Here is a 16,626-nt window from a genome sequence, read left to right as displayed (position 1 = left end):
CTGCCACACACCCCCACCCAAAGAAAGTGTGACGTGCTCTGGGCACATCCGTCAAACCAGAGCAGGGCCTGGGGGCCTGTCGTTTTAGCGGGACAGGGTGAGGGGCTAAGGGACAGCTGATGATATCGGGAGCTTGGGCCACTTCCCATACATGCTCCTCTGACCTAAGAGAAGCCAAATGAACTGAAGGGAAAGCACGTGACTGAGACCACACACGGCTGTGGCAACAGCTGGGATTTGGACTCAGCTTTGGTTTGGGGTGGGGGGGTGGGGAGCAGAACTTGTTCTCTGGTCCTTTCTAACCCTGCGCCCCACTCCCGCCTCTCCTTGGACACTCATCAGTCTGGGGTTGGAGGAGACCTGACCACGGATGCCGGGCGTGGGGATCAGCCCTCTACGCCAGAGGGGGACAGGGTCTGCGCAGTTTTCAGCCTGGTTGAAGAGTGTAGGTTTTCCTTTAGGTACTCGGAAGCAATGGGCGTTATTTGAAACAGCCTCCCCCCTCTTTTAACAGATCACCCCAAAAGTCAGCATCAGAAGTGCCCCAGGGGGCCTCAAGGTGATAATCCAGGCAAGCGTTGCTAAAGGCCCAGCCTAAATCCGGGGCAATCCAGAGAAGGAGCCAGAGTTGAGAAATCTGAGACAGAATGGACAGGATGTGAGGACTATGCAAGAGAGGACATGCGACGTTTATTCCAGGCAAGTGGGTAGCTGTGGGCTTTCACGGAGCTCGAGCATATGTGTATGTATATATGTATTATGTATGTATGTATTTAGTGGGTAGGAGAGGGGCAGAGGCAGGGGAAGAGGGAGAGAGAATCCCAGATAGGCACCATGCCCAGCATGGAGATCGACGTGGGGCTCGAACTCATGATCTGGAGATTGTGAGCTCGACAAGGGGCTCGATCTCGTGACCCGGAGATCATGGCCTGAGCTGAAATCGAGTCAGTCACTCAATCCACTGAGCCGCCCAGGTACCCCGAGGTTATGCGTTTTCAAATGAATGGTCTCAGGCCAAACTTTGGGACAGTCTTTATTGGAGCTGGAATGTCACTGTGATTCACCTTTCTCAGAAGCAGCCCGTGTGGAAATGAGCAGCAGGACGGGTGGACGCCCGGCACGGGCTGTCCAGGCTGCTTGGGGAACCCTGCTCGCCTGCAAGCAGTACGCGGACACACGCACACATGCACACACTCCCACACAAACTCACACTCTCTCGGGGGTTCTGAGGCCAGGCGCCCTGCCTGCTCCGTGGGCTCCCTGCCTCTGGGACAGGCCTCCTCACCTCTGGGAGGGACCTGCTGAGCTGTGACGGAAGGAAACCGCTTGAAGACAAGGCCGAAGGAGCTAGAAGCCACAGGCATTTAGCAATTTGGGGGAAGGGGGATCCAGGAGAATAGGAGAGATTGTCAAGGGCCAAGCAAAGGGAGCCCCACCGGGCCAGGGCACGGGGCAGAAGATGCTGGAGAGCAGCATGGGGCGGACGGGGGAGGAAGAAAACACCGTCTCTTCTCCTTCACTCAGTCCAACCGCACAGCTGGGGCCAGAACCCTGGGCATAGGAAGCCTGGGGAGCGTCAAGGGGTCCCCTGTGTCCTAGGAAGGCACTAAACGGGGAACAGATCCTGGAGAGCCTGGAGTCTCCCCCAAGGACCCCAAGGGGGACAGAAGGGGAAATGATGGAGCAAGAAGGGGTTTACATGCTGGTTGTCCAGGGCAACGAGACTAGGGAAGCACAGATCCTGCTTCCCAGCCCAAACAGGGTGGGCAATGGGCTGAGATGCAGCCCCTCTGACCGGCAGAAGGGACGGAGCCAGAGCCGGAGCTGCCCCTTTGGTCTCCGGGGCTGTGAGCGGGGGAAGCTGGCCTGCCCCGTGTGTCCGTGGGGGGCAGAGGCAGGAGGGAGGAATCCAAGCCTCCTGCCCCCAAGGGCCGGGGCTACCAGAGCACAGCCCCATCCAGGTTCCCGTAGCCTGGCTCGGCCCGAAGCCTCCAGTATGTGTTGTTAGTCACCCACCACTCCTTCCCACTGCTGTCCGTTTGCCGCCTGCGGGAAGGAGAGGGCGGAACAGCCAGAATCAAGGCCGGGGTTCCCGGATGCTGCCTCCCACAGCCGCCCCCGCTCAGAGCAAGAAGGCGCTAGGGGAGGCGGAGGGGGGCCTAGAGGGCAGAGACCCTGAGAGAGGGCAGAGCTACCTGAAGAAGCGAGCCTGGTGGACGATGTTGTTCTCCTCCATCACTCTGCGCCTGTCCCGCTGAAGCTGCTCGATCCTTCTCTTCTGGGCCTCAGCGGCCTGTATGTTCCCCTCCTCCAGGTACCTGAGCTTCCAGACGGCAGTCAGTGGAGCTGCTCCCTCCAGACCCAAGCCCTTTATGCCGTGCCCAGCTCTGCCCCCACAAGGAACCCATCTCCTTGAGGCAACTCCAAGAAGGGAGGGCAGGCCCACTCTGGTGGAAACCCACATTGGGCAGTGAGGAGCCCAGCGGTTCTAGGGCGGGGCCGGGCAGACACTGACCTCTGGTCTGGCCGGAGCCGCGTGTCGGTGGAAGGCAGTGACCGCTTCAGCTCTGCCGTCAGCTCATTCAGCTCCAAGGCGAACTGAGTGAAGCCGAAGTTTCGCTCATGGTCTGGGGGCATCGAGTCTGGGGTGGGGGGAATGCAAGGGGCTGGGGCTGGTGGAGGGTGCCAGAGCTGCCCTCACCCCCACCCAACCCTCCCTGACCTCCCCACTTACTGGGTTTCCAGATGCACTGACCGCCGGGCAGGGTCCCCCGGTAGAGGCCCTCGTGCCACTTCCCGGAGAGTCGGTGGAGGACACGGCCGCTCCGGCTGAACACGGCACCCTGCACCTCGTGGACGTTGGAGCTCCAGTACTTGGCCTGGGATGGGGGGCGGGGTTGGGGACCGGCACTCAGGGGCGTGACCCTTCCCTTGGTGGGGGGAGCGGAGCCATTGCAGGCAGGCAGGCAGGCAGGGCCGGGGTGGCATGCCCACCTTGCAGAAGGTGAGCTTGCAGTGACAGGAGCTGTCCTGTGTGTTCCTGATGAGCACCTCTCCGTAGTGCTCGATCCAGCGCTGGCCACTCAGGATGTTGTGAATGCAGGATGTCACCTTGTTCCACTCGAAGTGGTCCCCGAACCTGAGAGAGACAGAGCGGGGGAGGGCAGCTGACCGGCCCGGTGCAAGTGCCCCCCTGAGCCAGGGAGCGGGGCACAGGAGGTCTGTGGAGAGAGTGTGGGGTGCTGGTTCAGCTTCCGCTGTGAGGGATTGACGGATTTATCAAGCAGAGCAGCCTCCGCAGAAAATTTTGAGCCAATATGTCTCCGGCTCATTTGATAAAGTACCTGAGGGCTGAAGTCACAGGAATAAATACATAGACAGGGTCCCTGCCCTTGGGAGCCAGGGACCCGGGTAGCGATGCTCACATATAATCCCTGGGCCACTCCCCACGGCCACTGGGTACTGCTCACTACCCTTACATTATACAAGAGCAGACTTGAGGCTCTGGGGCAAGTCTCTTCGCTGCTTGCTTTAATTATTAAGTGGCAGAACCAAGACTCCCAGACAGGACTTTGGACTCTGAAGGTCAGGGGCTTCCCGCCTGTGCACTGGCCTCTAGCTAACACCTGGGCCACATAGGCTAAGCCCCCTTCTTCTCTGGCTGTGGCCCCCACTTCTAAAATGGCATGAGGGACGCCTGGGTGGCTCAGCCGGTTGAGCGTCTGCCTTCAGCACGATCCCAAGGGTCCTGGGATCGAGCCCCACATTGGGCTCCCTGCTCAGCGGGGAGCCTGCTTTTCTCTCTCCCTCTGCTGCTCCCCCTGCTTGTACTTTGTGTGTGTGTGTGTGTGTGTGTGTGTGTGTGTGTGTGTGTCTGATAAATAAAACCTTTTAAAAAATAAATAAAATAAAACAAGCTAATGAGGGTGTTTCAAATGTGGTTTGTGATTGGTGTTGAGGTCAGTTTAGATTTCGGGGGTGGGGGTGTCTGGGTGTGTCCGTGCATTGGCTTGAAGTCTCAAATACATTTCTTACTGTGAGTCATGGTCAAACAAGTGTGAAAGCTGCTGCATCAGATAACCCTGATGAGCCCTTCCAGCTCTACTATTCTAAGATTTTTCACCTTTCTGCATGCACAGCGCTGTAAATGCAGGTGTAAAAGGTAGATTCTGGCCCATCTCAAGCAGCTTCAGGCCAGACCTTTCTATCCTGTCCCTACCACCTTGCCACGCCAGCCCAGAGGATGCCTGTGGGCTGGGCCTGGGCTGCTGAGCACTTATGAACACCCACCTGGGCAGGCTGACGTTGACTGTCCCCACAGGCACAATCTCCAAGGATTTGCCCCAGAACTTGTTCTTCCACTTCATGTCTAGAGGTGGGTTGGGAGAGAGGGAGAAATGAGACCAGAGAGTTCCAGCACCCCCCTCCCACCACGTGCCCTTCACCCCCACATCCACCCCACCATGCCCCCCACTCCTTACCTTGCCAGAAGACAAAGTTCTCAGACTCTGCATGGCATGCCGAGATGGGGGGATGGTGGGAGACCTTGGGGGGCAAAGTAGTTCTTTGACACTGACCCAGAGGACCGTGGGGTCCACTGGTGACCCCACGGCTTCCTGAACTCCCTGACCCCCATTCCCAGTTCCCCTTCAACCCAGAAGACCAGTTAGTTCCAGGTCGCTTGTCTCTGTCGTCTTCGGCCACCACCCAAATTCTGTCGTCCTCTCTTCTCCCGTGGGGCTTCACCTTCCCCCTTCTCATTCACTCCCCCGAGAGCCCCAGAAGCCCTGTTCCAGCTGACAACGTCCTTTAGCAGTGACGCTGGGGCCTCCTCCGGTGCCCTGCCTGGAAGCCAGCCCTCCGGAGGACCCTCTCTCCCCACATTGTCTTCTCCCTCAGCCTCCACACCACAGCTCTGGAAAAACCTGGCCTTGATCTCCTTGGAACAGCTCCATATCTGGAACTTGAACTCGGGTATCCCACAGCCCACAGCCTGGTCTCTCTTCCCATTCCCTGGGGGCCCATGGCCCCTGCCAAAATGCCCGGCTGCTCTGGTTCGTAGTGGCCCGTCAGCCCTGGCTTCACCTCCATCCCCCCTGGCTGAGCTCGCTCCATCACCTGCACCCTGTCACCCAGCACCCTGGACAACCCGCCGCCACCACCCATCGCAACACCTAGCATCAGTCAGCCTCCTCCGTGCCCAGCCCTGGCTCCCTGCTCTTCAGAACACGGCCACTGGGCCGCAGGGGGCACACAGCACTGGGAACAACACACTGGGAACTTGAGGACCGACCCCCAAACCATCCCTTTCATACCACACGAACCCCCACAATCAGGGAGAGCAGAGAGGGCAACTCCTCCCACCAACTTGGCTCCCACCCTGATGCCACTCCCCTGAAACCCACTGCCAGGCCCAGCCCTGCAGGCTCCTCCCTCCCCATCCCCCCTGCCCTGCAGCCCTCCCTCTCCATTTCTCTTCCTCTCTGAGCAGAAATATCTTTCTTTTCTTCCACCCTGGAGCACCTGGGTGGCTCAGCCGACTAAGAGCATCCCACTCTTAGTTTCGGCTCAGGTCATGATCTCGGGGTTCTGAGATCGAGCCCCGCGGCCAGCTCTGCACTCAGGGCACTCTGCTTGTCCCTCTGCTCCTCCCCCCTGCCCTTTACTCTCTCTGTCTTTAAAATACATAAATAAAATCTTTAAAAAAAAAAAAAAGAGTTAAAAAAAATAAAGAGTAAATCTTTCTTTTCTGGACACACACACCTTCGCCCAAACATGCACAAAACCAACACTAGGAGCACTGGTTCCCTCACAAGGGTGAGCCAGGGATCATTTTCTACCGTACTTTAGGACTGTGTGAACTTTTCACTTTGTTTTCGAAAACACTTAAAGGCTGCGTAGCTCAGTCGGTTAAGCATCTGCCATCAGCTCAGGTCATGATCTTGAGGTCCTGGGATCGAGCCCCAAGTTGGGCTTCCTGCTCAGTGGGGAGCCTGCTTCTCCCTCCCTCTGCTCTTCCCCCTGCTAGTCCTCTCTCTCTCTCTCTCTTTCTCTGTCTCAAATAAATAAATAAATTCATTTAAAACACAAAACAAAAACAGGGGCACCTGAGTGGCTCAGTGGGTTAAAGCCTCTGCCTTCGGCTCAGGTCATGATCCCAGAGTCCTAGGATCAAGCCCCACATCAGGCTCTCTGCTCAGCGGGGAGCCTGCTTCCTCCCCTCTCTCTGCCTGCCTCTCTGCCTACTTGTGTCTGTCAGATAAATAAATAAAATCTTAAAAAAAAAAAACAATTAAAATCTAAACAAACAAACAAAAAATTGCTTCCACTTCACCCCTACCTCTGGCTGAAACCCGCTCTCCCTCTTCTTTCCCTCCAGGTAAAAATTTTTTGGAAACAATCTGCATTTTTCTCTATTTTAATTTAATCTAAATTTAATTTATTTTAAGAGAGAGAGAGAGATTAAACTCACACACAAGTGGGGTGGGGCAGAGGGAGGACAGAATCCCAAGCAGTCTCCCTGCCTAGCACAGAGTCCCACACAGGGCTCGATCTCATGACCCTGAGATTATGACCTGAGCTGACATCAAGAGTCAGTCACTTAACTGACTGAGCCACCCAAGTGCCCCTAATTTTATTTTTTAAAGTAAGCTCTACTCCCAACATGGGACTTGAACTCACAACCCTGAGATCAAGAGTCACATGCTTTACTGACTGAGCCAGCCAGATGACCCATTTAATTCTATTTTAAGTAACATTTTTCTCTGTTTTACTTCTTTTTACTACACACCCACTGTAATCCCGGCTTGGCCCTCAGCCTTCTTCTGAAACCTCCCTCACTTGGTTAAACCAACGACACTTTCTGGAAGTCCTGTGGACCATCTGCCCACCCCTTCCCCTCAGAGCTCCTCTGCCTCCCCTGCCCACCCTCCTCTCCAGACCCTCCCTTGGAGCAGCCCGTGACGTCACCCGTCCTCTAAGCGGGCGATTCCTGGGTCTGTCGGCCCCATCCTGTGCTCGAGGAGATCCGTGCCCACAGGGCTCAGGGCCTCTGGGACATCTCCCCCTGGAAGTCAAGCCCACGTGGACAAGGAGTCTCCCTAATTCAGTTACCTTCCTCTCACCCTTTCCATCCTGCTCACTGGCACGGCCACACACCTGCCGAATCCCCCAAACCAGAAATTCCAGGCCACCCCAACGTCTCCAGACCGTCGACCACCTTCCCTGTCCCTTAGGCATAACAACATTCTGTTGACCACCGAGGCCTATGAGGAGCAACACACACACACACACACACACACAGCTGCCGAGTCCAACGTCCACGCGATCCGGCGGCCAAGGGCAGGTCCTCAGCAGCTCTCACAGGGCTGACCGCAATGGCCTTCTAACAGCCTTCTCTCACCCGGCCTCACACCAATGTTCTTTACAGAGTGCAATTCTGAGCCTGTCACTCCACTGCCTAAACCCCCCCATCGCCTTCGCCTTCAGGATATGGAAACAACCACTTCACCTACAGGCTGCTCAGGGTTTGGCCCTGGCTGGCTTCCAGCTGTGTCTCTTGCTCGTCCTAACCAGGCTCCCGCTGTCCCTTTATGCGGTCTGGAGCATCCCGTTCTCCACGCCCCGCCCACGCCATACTCCTGGTGCCTGTCAGTTCCTCCCTCAAGGCTTAGCCCGACATCAGCCCCCAGAGCCTGCCTTCCCAGGTGGAACTGACTAGTGGCCAGTGAGCTTCCGGGGTCCCAGCTCTGGAACCTGGCACAGCCACTCCTCGTTTCCAGTAGGTCCCCGGCACTCAGCAGGGGGCTCCCTGGAGAAGGCCGGCTGCCCCCATGCTCTCCCCCAGGTCCCGGCCCTAAAAGCCCACGAGGCCCACACCTGCTCACTGATGAAGCGGAAGCCCCGGTCGGGCCGCTCACACTCATAGGTCTCCCCCAGGACGGGGTTGAAGGGCTTACAGCCTGCTCGGTGGTACGTGGACGAGTAGGCAGACACGGCAAAGGCCGCGATGTACACCTGCAGGGGGAGGGCGGGGAGAGCCGGCTGGGTCGGGGGCGGGGGATCAGGGAGTAGGGGGTGCCACCCCACTGCAGGCAAGGACCGACCCAGGGCTGAGGTGGAAGGGCGGCAGCGAGGAGTAGCCGGGCCGGGAAATGTTGGGGTACCATGCGCTCGCAGGGGTCGGCCGTGCGGCTGGCCCGGTCCAGGAGGCTGCTGTACTCGAGCTCCTCGCACAGCCGCTGCAGGGTGTTGAGCGGCTCGTTGAGTTGCACGGGCATGGACACCTTGGACAGGTCCTTGCCAATGTTGTTCCGTAGTATGTTCCACAGGCTCACATCGGTTCCTGGCCCGCTGGCTGCCGGCAGACAGCGGCGACGCGGGGGCCCCGCAGCTCTCCCTGGAACAGACGCCCCTGGGGCCCACCCGGCCACGTCACTCCCCCTCTGGGCACGGCACCCAGACCCAGCTGGTGCACAGGCCAGCCCAAGGTGGTGCCCCTGCCACAGAGGGGTTCCTAGATAGACTCACTCCCAAGCCCATCTCTGGACTCAGGGCAGCGGAGGTAGGGAGTCAATTGCAAACACGCTTCTGGGCAATTAGGGGGACAGTGGGGTGAGAATCACTCCGAGGGGGCGGTCCCCACCGCTGGAAACCCTGCACCCCAGAAGCCCCCACCCTTATCTTCAGTTCCCCTCCATAAACACAGAAACCGATTTCAGGTTATATTCAACCCATTTTACAGATGAGGAAACAAGACTCCAAGAAGTAAAATGTCATGTCCAAAGCCACACTGCTAAAGAGTGGCAAGGTGGCAGCTTCCACCTCTGTATCGGGCCCTATGCGAACCTTCTCAGAAGCCTGCACCAGACGCTAGCCCCTAGTTCCCCGGAGCCACCCTGGGAACACTCTGTAGCTCACAGCTTAGCCTTCCTCATCTCCTGGGGTCACTTCTGCAGTCAGCATCCCAAGCTGTCAGTCCACCAGCCACCCTGTGAGACTGCCTCCCAGGGGCGTGGGCTGTGGACAAACACCATTTCTACCCCTCCCCCAGCCCCTCCGTGGCCACACACCCAGTGGGCACCTTTCTGATGGCGCTCAGCTCCCCTGAGGTCCAACACCTCCTCGGACAGGCTGGTGGTGATTTCACTGGTGCACGACTCCTCCTCCTCTGAGCCCTGGGATAGGACAGATGAGAGGCTGGGCAGACTGGGCCTCCCTGGGCGGCTGGGCAGTACCCAGGGCCTGGCAAGACTCTGCCCAGCTCATCTGTTGATGGGAAGGGGAAGATGTGTATTTGGGCGGGCCAGGGGGGCATGGCGGTCTGAGCCTGAAGCCCGGCCTCACAGAGTGTGCCCTGCTACTTTGGGAGGGGGATGCCTGGCCCTCTCACTGCTCAAGGACTTGGTGGCACACAGGGACAGGGCAGCATGGCATTGCTGAGATCCAGGCTCCGGGGCAGAGGTCAGGGGTCAGGGGAGTGCTGGGGCTGAGGGGCTCGAAGGAAGATGGCGGGGTGAGGCTGAGGCAGCCATCTTGCTGGAGAACCGAGACGGGTAAAGCACACTAAACTGGAGGAACAGTTCCCAGCAGAGACTTCTGAGCAGGGACACAAACCCAGCAGGTCTGGACGTGTTGCCAGAGACAGCAGTCAAGGCTGGGAATCTACAAATTCTAGTCTCTCCGGACCCCATCCCAATTTCCCCAGGGTCCCCCCACAACCTTACCTCATTCTCAGAAGAGCTGGCAGAGAGGAGAACCTCACAGGCATCAAAGAACTCTGTGTGGGAATCGGCGAGGGACAGGATGCTGCTTTGGGACAGCTGGGGGGTCAGCTCCCGCCCCTTCATGTACAGAGCTTCTTGCTGTGGGAAGGACAGATGTCAGGCTGGGCTCCCCGGGGAGGGAGAGAACATGGTGGAACAGGAAGGCGTGATGGAAGGAACTGGGAGCAAGGAGACACAGGTTCCCTGCAGCCACTCACCCAGCCTGGGCGCCGACTCTGAGCCCGGCTCCAGGGCTTCCATGAGTATTAACACAAGCCATCCCGACACTCCCCTTATGCGGCAGGTACAGTTAGGACAACACCCCCACCACCACTTTACAGGTCAGGACACTGAGGCTCAGGGTCACAAAGGAGGCGTGCAATGGAGCCAGATGGAAACCATGGAGCCTGGCCCCAGAGTCTGTGCTCAGAATGCCTAAGTCCCACTCAGCCAACCCTCAAGCCGCAATTGTGGGAGCCTGGGCCCCCATCGGTCAGATTCTTTGAGTCTCCGTTTCCTCCACCATGAACTTGAGGGTAAGGACCATGGCCTCACAGGACTCCGAATTAATGGTAAAATCACTCTGCACACACTGGCCGGGCAGGAATGACCACGATGAGGCCATTGCCAATGTTACAAGAAAGGGCTGGAGTTAGGACTCCTGGGCCCTGTTTTGGGTCTGAAGACCAAGGGTGCCTTCACTTCTGCCGAGGAGGAAGGTGCAGGAGAAAGGGTCCCCACAGCTCAGCCTGGCTCCTACCTCCTCGGGGTTGAGAGAGCTGAAGGAGTCTGCGGTGGTGTCCGAGGAGACGGAGAGCGAATGGAGGCGCCTCGGGCCAGCGGAGGCCTCAGAGACCTGCAGGGAGAGGGTGAGGGGCCGGGGCCAGGAGGACAGAGCCCTCCCCCGCCCACCACGCTGATCTCTGCCTCTGTCCACCGCTCTCGCCCCAGACCCAGCTCGGCTCTCGCCCCAGGCCTGCGGGCCTCGGCCTCCAGCCCTCTCCTCCCATGTCTCCCTGGTCCCCGAGCCTCACCCCTGTCCGTGACAGCTCTGAACCCTGGTGCAGGTCCCTCAGGTGGTCCCACTCGGCGGTGAGGGCGGCCAGGACACTGCTGAGGGAGTTGTGCACTGTGGGGACAGGGGGCAGTCGTCAGATTCCTCTTCCTCTCCCTCTACCTGCCTGGTCGCTGCTGCCCCGCCCCCACGCACTCACCCTTCTGGGCCAGAGCCCAGAAAGTCCGCTGTAGGTGGGCATAGTCGGGAGGCGGCAGCCCGCGGGGGCCTGAGGGGTCCCGGGACTCCAGGTAGCGAGACAGGTTGGGAACAGAGCCATGGAGACGACCAACCTGTAGGTGAAGGGCAGGGGTCAAAGGTGACAGCCTCTTTTGGGGCCTCCCACCAGGCAGCTTGGGGTCCACACCTTGACTCACCCGCCCGATCGTGTCATCCTTGGCAAAGCTCTGTGTACACCACATGCGGCTGGTCCGCTTCCCCTTCCTGGGTCTCTCGGTTGTCCCTGAGGCCTGGCACATGGAAGACGGTGGGGAGGTTGGGGGGTGTGTCACTCGAGGTGGGGAGAAGGGCAGCACCCACAAAAGCCAAGGAAAGAGGCAGACAGGCCCAGAGGGGGGCCCCAGAAACATTTCAGAGGAAGAAGAAAGACTCCCTACAGATGCACTGGTACAGCAGGAAAGGTTCAGCCCCAAGGGGCAGAGAGAGACCAGGAGACAGTCTGGATATGGAAGGGGAGCCAGCCAGGCACACGCATGGGTCTCCAGGGAAGTGTAGCGTTGTAAGGGGACCTGGGGCTCTGTCCCAAGGAAGCGGTGGGAGTCCCCTGGGCTTCTCCCCGCTGCCCTCACCTGGTGCGTGGGGATAACAGGGGCTGAGGGGATCCGGTGCAGGGACTCCAGGCTCTGGAGGAGTCTGTGTAGTTCCTGGAGCTTCCCCTGACACTCTGAGAGCTCTGCGGGAAGAAGGAATGAGGAAGTCCCTCTCCCAACACTGACCAGGTACCCCAAAGTCTGTCCTTCCGCTTCCCGTCCTCCTCCAAACACTTCAGCCAGCAGCCATAGACCCCGGACCCTCAGCTCAGGAGCCCAGGGCAGCTGCCACATCTCACCCTGGGGCCAGGCCTCATGTTGGATTCCTGAAAGGGCTGCCATCCCAACCCCCCACAGCCTCCATGACATACCTTAACTCTGCTGCTTCTGCACAGACTGACCCTTTCTGTCCCCACTTGCTGGCCCTTCCCTCTCCCGGGACAGCATCACAGGCGCCCCTCCAGGAACCCAGCTCTAGGGCCCACCCCATCCCTCCCTGGACTGGCATGCTGTATCTTCTGGTTGCGGAGTCTGGGCTCTGAGTCCTATCGGTGTGTGCGGGGCACCAGGCCTGTCCTCCTCTCTAGGACTGGTGCTCCCCAGGGCAGGCCCAAGTAGACCTGGTCAGTTGGAGGCCAAGGCTGTCTCCTCCAGCAGCCCAGGTTCCCGGAGGCAGGGGACAGTCTTGCTTCTTGTGACTGCTGATGCCATCTAGACCCAATAGCACGGGCCCTGCCCACAGAGGCGCAGTGCCGTGGGCCCCTCACCATGAGAGCAGCGGTCTAGCCCATCACTGTCCCTCAGCCAGGAAGACACCTTCTCCCGAGGTCCAACCCCAGGTAGAGTCGAGGCGCTGCCAGCTGCTGGAAGCTGGGCACCAGGAACCTGTGGGGTGAGTCAAGGGTGAGGCGGGACAGTTCCCGCCTCCCTTGGTCTCATGGTTCCCTGAAGCCACCATCCCTCTGTCACCTGCCCCTGCACAGGGCCCTTCTTACCTTCCGGTGAGTGGTGCCGGGCAGTGAACCTCGGGGCATGGCCAGGCGGTGGGCACGAAGCTGCGCCACCCAGCTCTGGAACAGGTCCTGGGATTTGATCTGCAGAGGGGGTGGAGACGGGGACAGAAACATGAAAGGAAGGACTGCTTCACTGGGGCAGGAAGTCAGGGCTCTGATCCCCAGGCAAGCAGTCTCCCCCTGTGGTCCCCAGCTTGGGCAAAGGCTTCCTGCAGGGAGGCAGGGCACAGCTTCCCCCTTGGTTGTTTACCCAACAACCAAGAAGGAAGGTGGTTTGCCATTGGCCATTGCATAGACGGTTACTCCCTTGCTGTCAACCTCAGGGACAGACCCCATGCCCCCACTCCTCTTTCCAGTAGTGCCCTTGTGTCTCTGCTAGGCTGGGGCCCAAGCCACTACTTGGCTCCCAGGAATGTCACCTTGAGGTGGTAGATGTTGTCTTCAGTGTCAAGGTCAATGCGCTGGGCCTTTTTGTTGATGGACATGACAGACAGTCTGACGTCAATGGAGCCATGAAGCTTCCCCTTGGTGATCTGGAGTGGAGGGTTGGCAGGGGGAAAATGGAACTGTTTTTAGGCCCCCGGGGACCACAGAGCCACCATCTTCCTGAGGCTCAAGGGTCAGGCAGTGGGTTCACCCTCGTCCCCAAGTCACAGCATCATCAGGAACTTGTCAGTCATCCTCCCGAGCACACAACACCCCACTATGTCAAGTCCCATTCTGAATTTCAGGGAGTAAGGGAGCAAGGGAAACTGCTCTCAGAAATCTGCAAGGCCGAGAAGGCAAACACCCTCTCGGAGGGAGAACCTGAGCACGCGGGTCTTCGGTTCCTGTCTCCAGCACAGGAAGGGGATGAGGGCACAGATAAGAAAGCTCCTGCTTCCTGGACGCTAATTTTTGTGCCAGGCAGTGTTTCGAGGGCCTTTGCCAAGAGGACAACCCGACAAACAGGGGGTCATACTCTCTCCATCTTAGAGATGAGGGAGTTGGGGCCCAGGGAAGGAACTTGCCCAGGACCCCACACCCAGAAATGGTGTAACTGGGATCAGACCCTGCTCTGGTGGATTCCAGAAGTCCCCTGCCTATTCGGAGCATTCTGGGGCCACACTTATCCCCCCGACCCCCAGCAGAGGCCCTGACTCACGTCTTGCCGCGTGGTTGCATAATGAAGGATCCCATCCTCGAGCACAAAGTATCTCTGTGATGCGGCCCAGAAGGAACGAGAATCCAGGAGGCCGAGAGAAAAGGGTTTGGGGAGAGAGCAACCACACACGTGGACTTTTCTTCTCTGTGCGCACACACACGCAACCTCCCCCACCTACCCGCCTCCCCGCCCCCCCCTCCCCGCCCCTGCATCTGGCCCCTCCCTTCACCCTGCCCACCCCACCTTGTGCCAGCCCTTCAGAGGCCACTTCCTTTTCTTGAGCAGGTGGCCTTCCTTCCTCTCTGGCATGACACCCTCTGCTCCCAGCCTGCTCCGAGGCTCCTCGACCACCTCCCACAGCTCGGAGGCCTGCAGTCCAGGACAGAGAGGAAGGACAGTGGCTGGAAAGGTGACCAAATCTGCCCCCCACTTTTGGGCCAAGCTCTATCTGCACCCCCCACAACCGCCACTGCCTGCTTCCCCACCCGCAGACCTGCTGGGCACTGCTCAGCTTTGTAGACTGAATGCTCTCGGCCAACGAGTTAGGGACCCTCTCTTGGAAGTCCATGGAGAAGGGAGCGGCTGCTCCCTGCCGAGAAGGTGGAGCAGGTGGAAGCAGAAGGATGTCACCTTGTCCTGAGCGGACCCTTGAAGCAAGAGAGAGACCCCGTGAGCACAGGCCCTGCTATCACCTTCTCCGCCTCCACCCCATCCCGCAATGTCTGAGATAAGAGCTCACAGATGTCTCTGCTCACTGGCCAGGCCTCTCCGAGTCTGTCCCTTCCCCACCCTGGGATGATTTCCCTGCCCATACCCCATGGCTGCGGCCACTGCTCAGAGAGGTGAAAGGGCTGAACTAGCATGCAGCCCGCAGGCCGGTGCCAAGAGAAAACCACAAGAGTCCACCCAGCCCCACCTTGGGCCCACACTCTCTGGCTCTAGGAAACACTCAGTGCTTTCTCTGGAGGATTCCCTGGGGGTGATCAGAGATGGGGCATGGGAGTGAAAAAAGAGGCTCTAAAAAAGGACAGAGGAACTCAGAGACTGGACTTCCTTCAGGACCCCTGGACATCGCTCCACCCCGCTGCCGCCACCGTCAGTTGGAGACTACTCTGCCGTGATCACCCTGCAGAACGCTCGTAACCCCTTTATCCCAACTCCCTACCAATCAGTCTCCAGGTCCTCTATCTTCTGCATGGGGAAACTGAGGCCTGAGACCGCACCCCCCCATCCCCATTGTTCCCTGCGCCTTCACCGTGGGATGCCTGCCTGAGACCCTCAGTACCCCCCCACAAAGCCTCCCTTTATCCTCCCAGTCCTTGGGGCTCCTGAGAAGTACCACCCACCCGGAGAGAGCAGGGGACTGGGCCCATGGAGGCACCGTGTGCAGGAGAAGAGGTGACCGAGAATATGCCAAGGTCCACACAGGTCCCGCAGCAGTGCCCACAGGCGCCCTTGGCACCAGCCCTGGCCGTCCTGGCTCCACGGGGAGATCAATAATGCATGAGGCTCCGTGTGTGTGAGACAGGGAGGGGACTGGAGGGGCGAGGCTGGCCCGAGGCTGGGCAAACAGCTCAGATCTTCCAATGGAGCCAGCAAGCACCTGAGGAGCTGAGACCAGGAAGGGGCAGGGACGCGGTGGGGTTGTGGTGGTGGCCGGGAGGCCGGGACGGAGGGGTCCAGAGTGCAAGACGCTGACCCGGGGGGTTGGGGGGCAAAACTCCTGCTTCTGGCCATTGAAAGTTCCCAAACTCTTCCAGTGTTTGGGTACCTCTGTGCCCTTTTCCTGGCCGTGGAGGATCCCGGATCCTCACTGCAGGCGGGTGGAGGCGGAGGCTCTGCCCCGAGAGGGTGCGGGATCGAGGTGAGCCAGGTCGGTGCCCCATTTCTACTCCCATTCCCACCCCCATCTCCGGAGGGGCAGACCCACCAGCTTCAGGGGGGAGGAAGCCTGCCCAGGGGATGTCAGCTGATGCCAGCGCGGCCCCCTTACCCCAGGGTCCATGGACGCCAGTGCTCCTTGGCCCGCGCACCGCTCTGCCTCTGAGTCACCGTCTCCGAGTGGCCCGCTCCCTCCTCACGGAGCTGAGCAGTGGCAGCAGCTGCTGCAGGAACCAGGAAGGAAGGAGACGTCGGAGCCTCCCCTCCAGCCGGATCTCCCCACCTGCCCCTCCCCGGCCCCTCCTCCGCCAAGCTCCGGGCAGCCGCTCAGCTCTGCCCCCCTGCTCCCGGGAGGACTCAGGGCTGAACGGACTCCCCAGCACCAAGGTAGCTTGGGAGTGGGGGCAGAGTCCCCACTGGGCGCCGTTCCAGACAGATCACGGAGGACTAGGGAGCTGCTGGCCTCGGGCCAGCGTTGGTAAAGGGTTTACTCGGACTAGAATGGCCTTGACCCCAGTTAGTACCGAAGGCCATTTCCTTATTAACCACCCCCCTCTCCTTTTACATCTGAAAATAGACTGCAAAATTTGGAGACAGCAAAGGTATCAGGTTGACGGGAAGGGATGGATGCCCCTGGGGGACCACAGTAGACAGTGCCAACAGCACAGTCAGCCACGCAGCCACATCTCAGAGGGCCAGGCAGCAGCCGCCACCGGGGTAGGGGGCGGGACCCACTGTGGCTGGAGGCACCTATACACGTAACACAAAATCCCCAACTTGAAGTCCTTGGACCGGGAGCAGGCCTGCAGCAGTGACCAGGTGGCTGTTAGGAAGGGCTGACTGGAGCCAGCTCAGGGACCCCCGGCCTCCCTCTCTGAGCACCTCTGTTCTGCTGCAGTACTGTGTCGAGCTCAGTACTGGATTCTAACTAAAAATCAACTCTTGGGGCGCCTGGGTGGCTCAGTGGGTTAAACCTCTATCTTCGGCTCAGGTCACGATC

At 59.3% G+C, this 16,626-nt stretch overlaps 1 protein-coding gene across 2 annotated transcripts; it reads right to left on the bottom strand.

The window, feature by feature from the left end:
• Window positions 1–1,015: 1,015 nt before the first annotated feature.
• On the bottom strand, window positions 1,016–15,905 carry OSBPL7 (oxysterol binding protein like 7). Of its 2 annotated transcripts, XM_032321519.1 has the most exons (23): window positions 15,739–15,903; window positions 14,239–14,392; window positions 13,989–14,114; window positions 13,746–13,799; window positions 13,021–13,134; window positions 12,584–12,682; window positions 12,356–12,473; window positions 11,628–11,731; window positions 11,196–11,288; window positions 10,979–11,111; window positions 10,799–10,893; window positions 10,525–10,620; window positions 9,726–9,863; window positions 9,083–9,176; window positions 8,166–8,413; window positions 7,879–8,016; window positions 4,482–4,545; window positions 4,291–4,369; window positions 2,995–3,139; window positions 2,735–2,879; window positions 2,516–2,642; window positions 2,196–2,318; window positions 1,016–2,046 (listed from the first exon to the last, which is right to left on the bottom strand). In XM_032321519.1, the coding sequence occupies exons 2-23, from the start codon at window positions 14,311–14,313 to the stop codon at window positions 1,938–1,940; spliced, it is 2,517 nt and encodes an 838-aa protein (XP_032177410.1). In that variant the 5' UTR covers window positions 14,314–14,392; window positions 15,739–15,903; the 3' UTR covers window positions 1,016–1,937. The 2 variants fall into 2 exon arrangements, 1 of the variants encoding a protein (XP_032177410.1); XR_004280621.1 differs by lacking the exon at window positions 1,016–2,046 and having other exon boundaries at window positions 2,215–2,318; window positions 2,516–2,598; window positions 15,739–15,905.
• Window positions 15,906–16,626: the final 721 nt, after the last annotated feature.

This window comes from Mustela erminea, chromosome 18, assembly GCF_009829155.1.
Source record: "Mustela erminea isolate mMusErm1 chromosome 18, mMusErm1.Pri, whole genome shotgun sequence".
NCBI lineage: Eukaryota > Metazoa > Chordata > Mammalia > Carnivora > Mustelidae > Mustela > Mustela erminea.
This window is presented reverse-complemented; position numbering and strand designations above follow the sequence as displayed.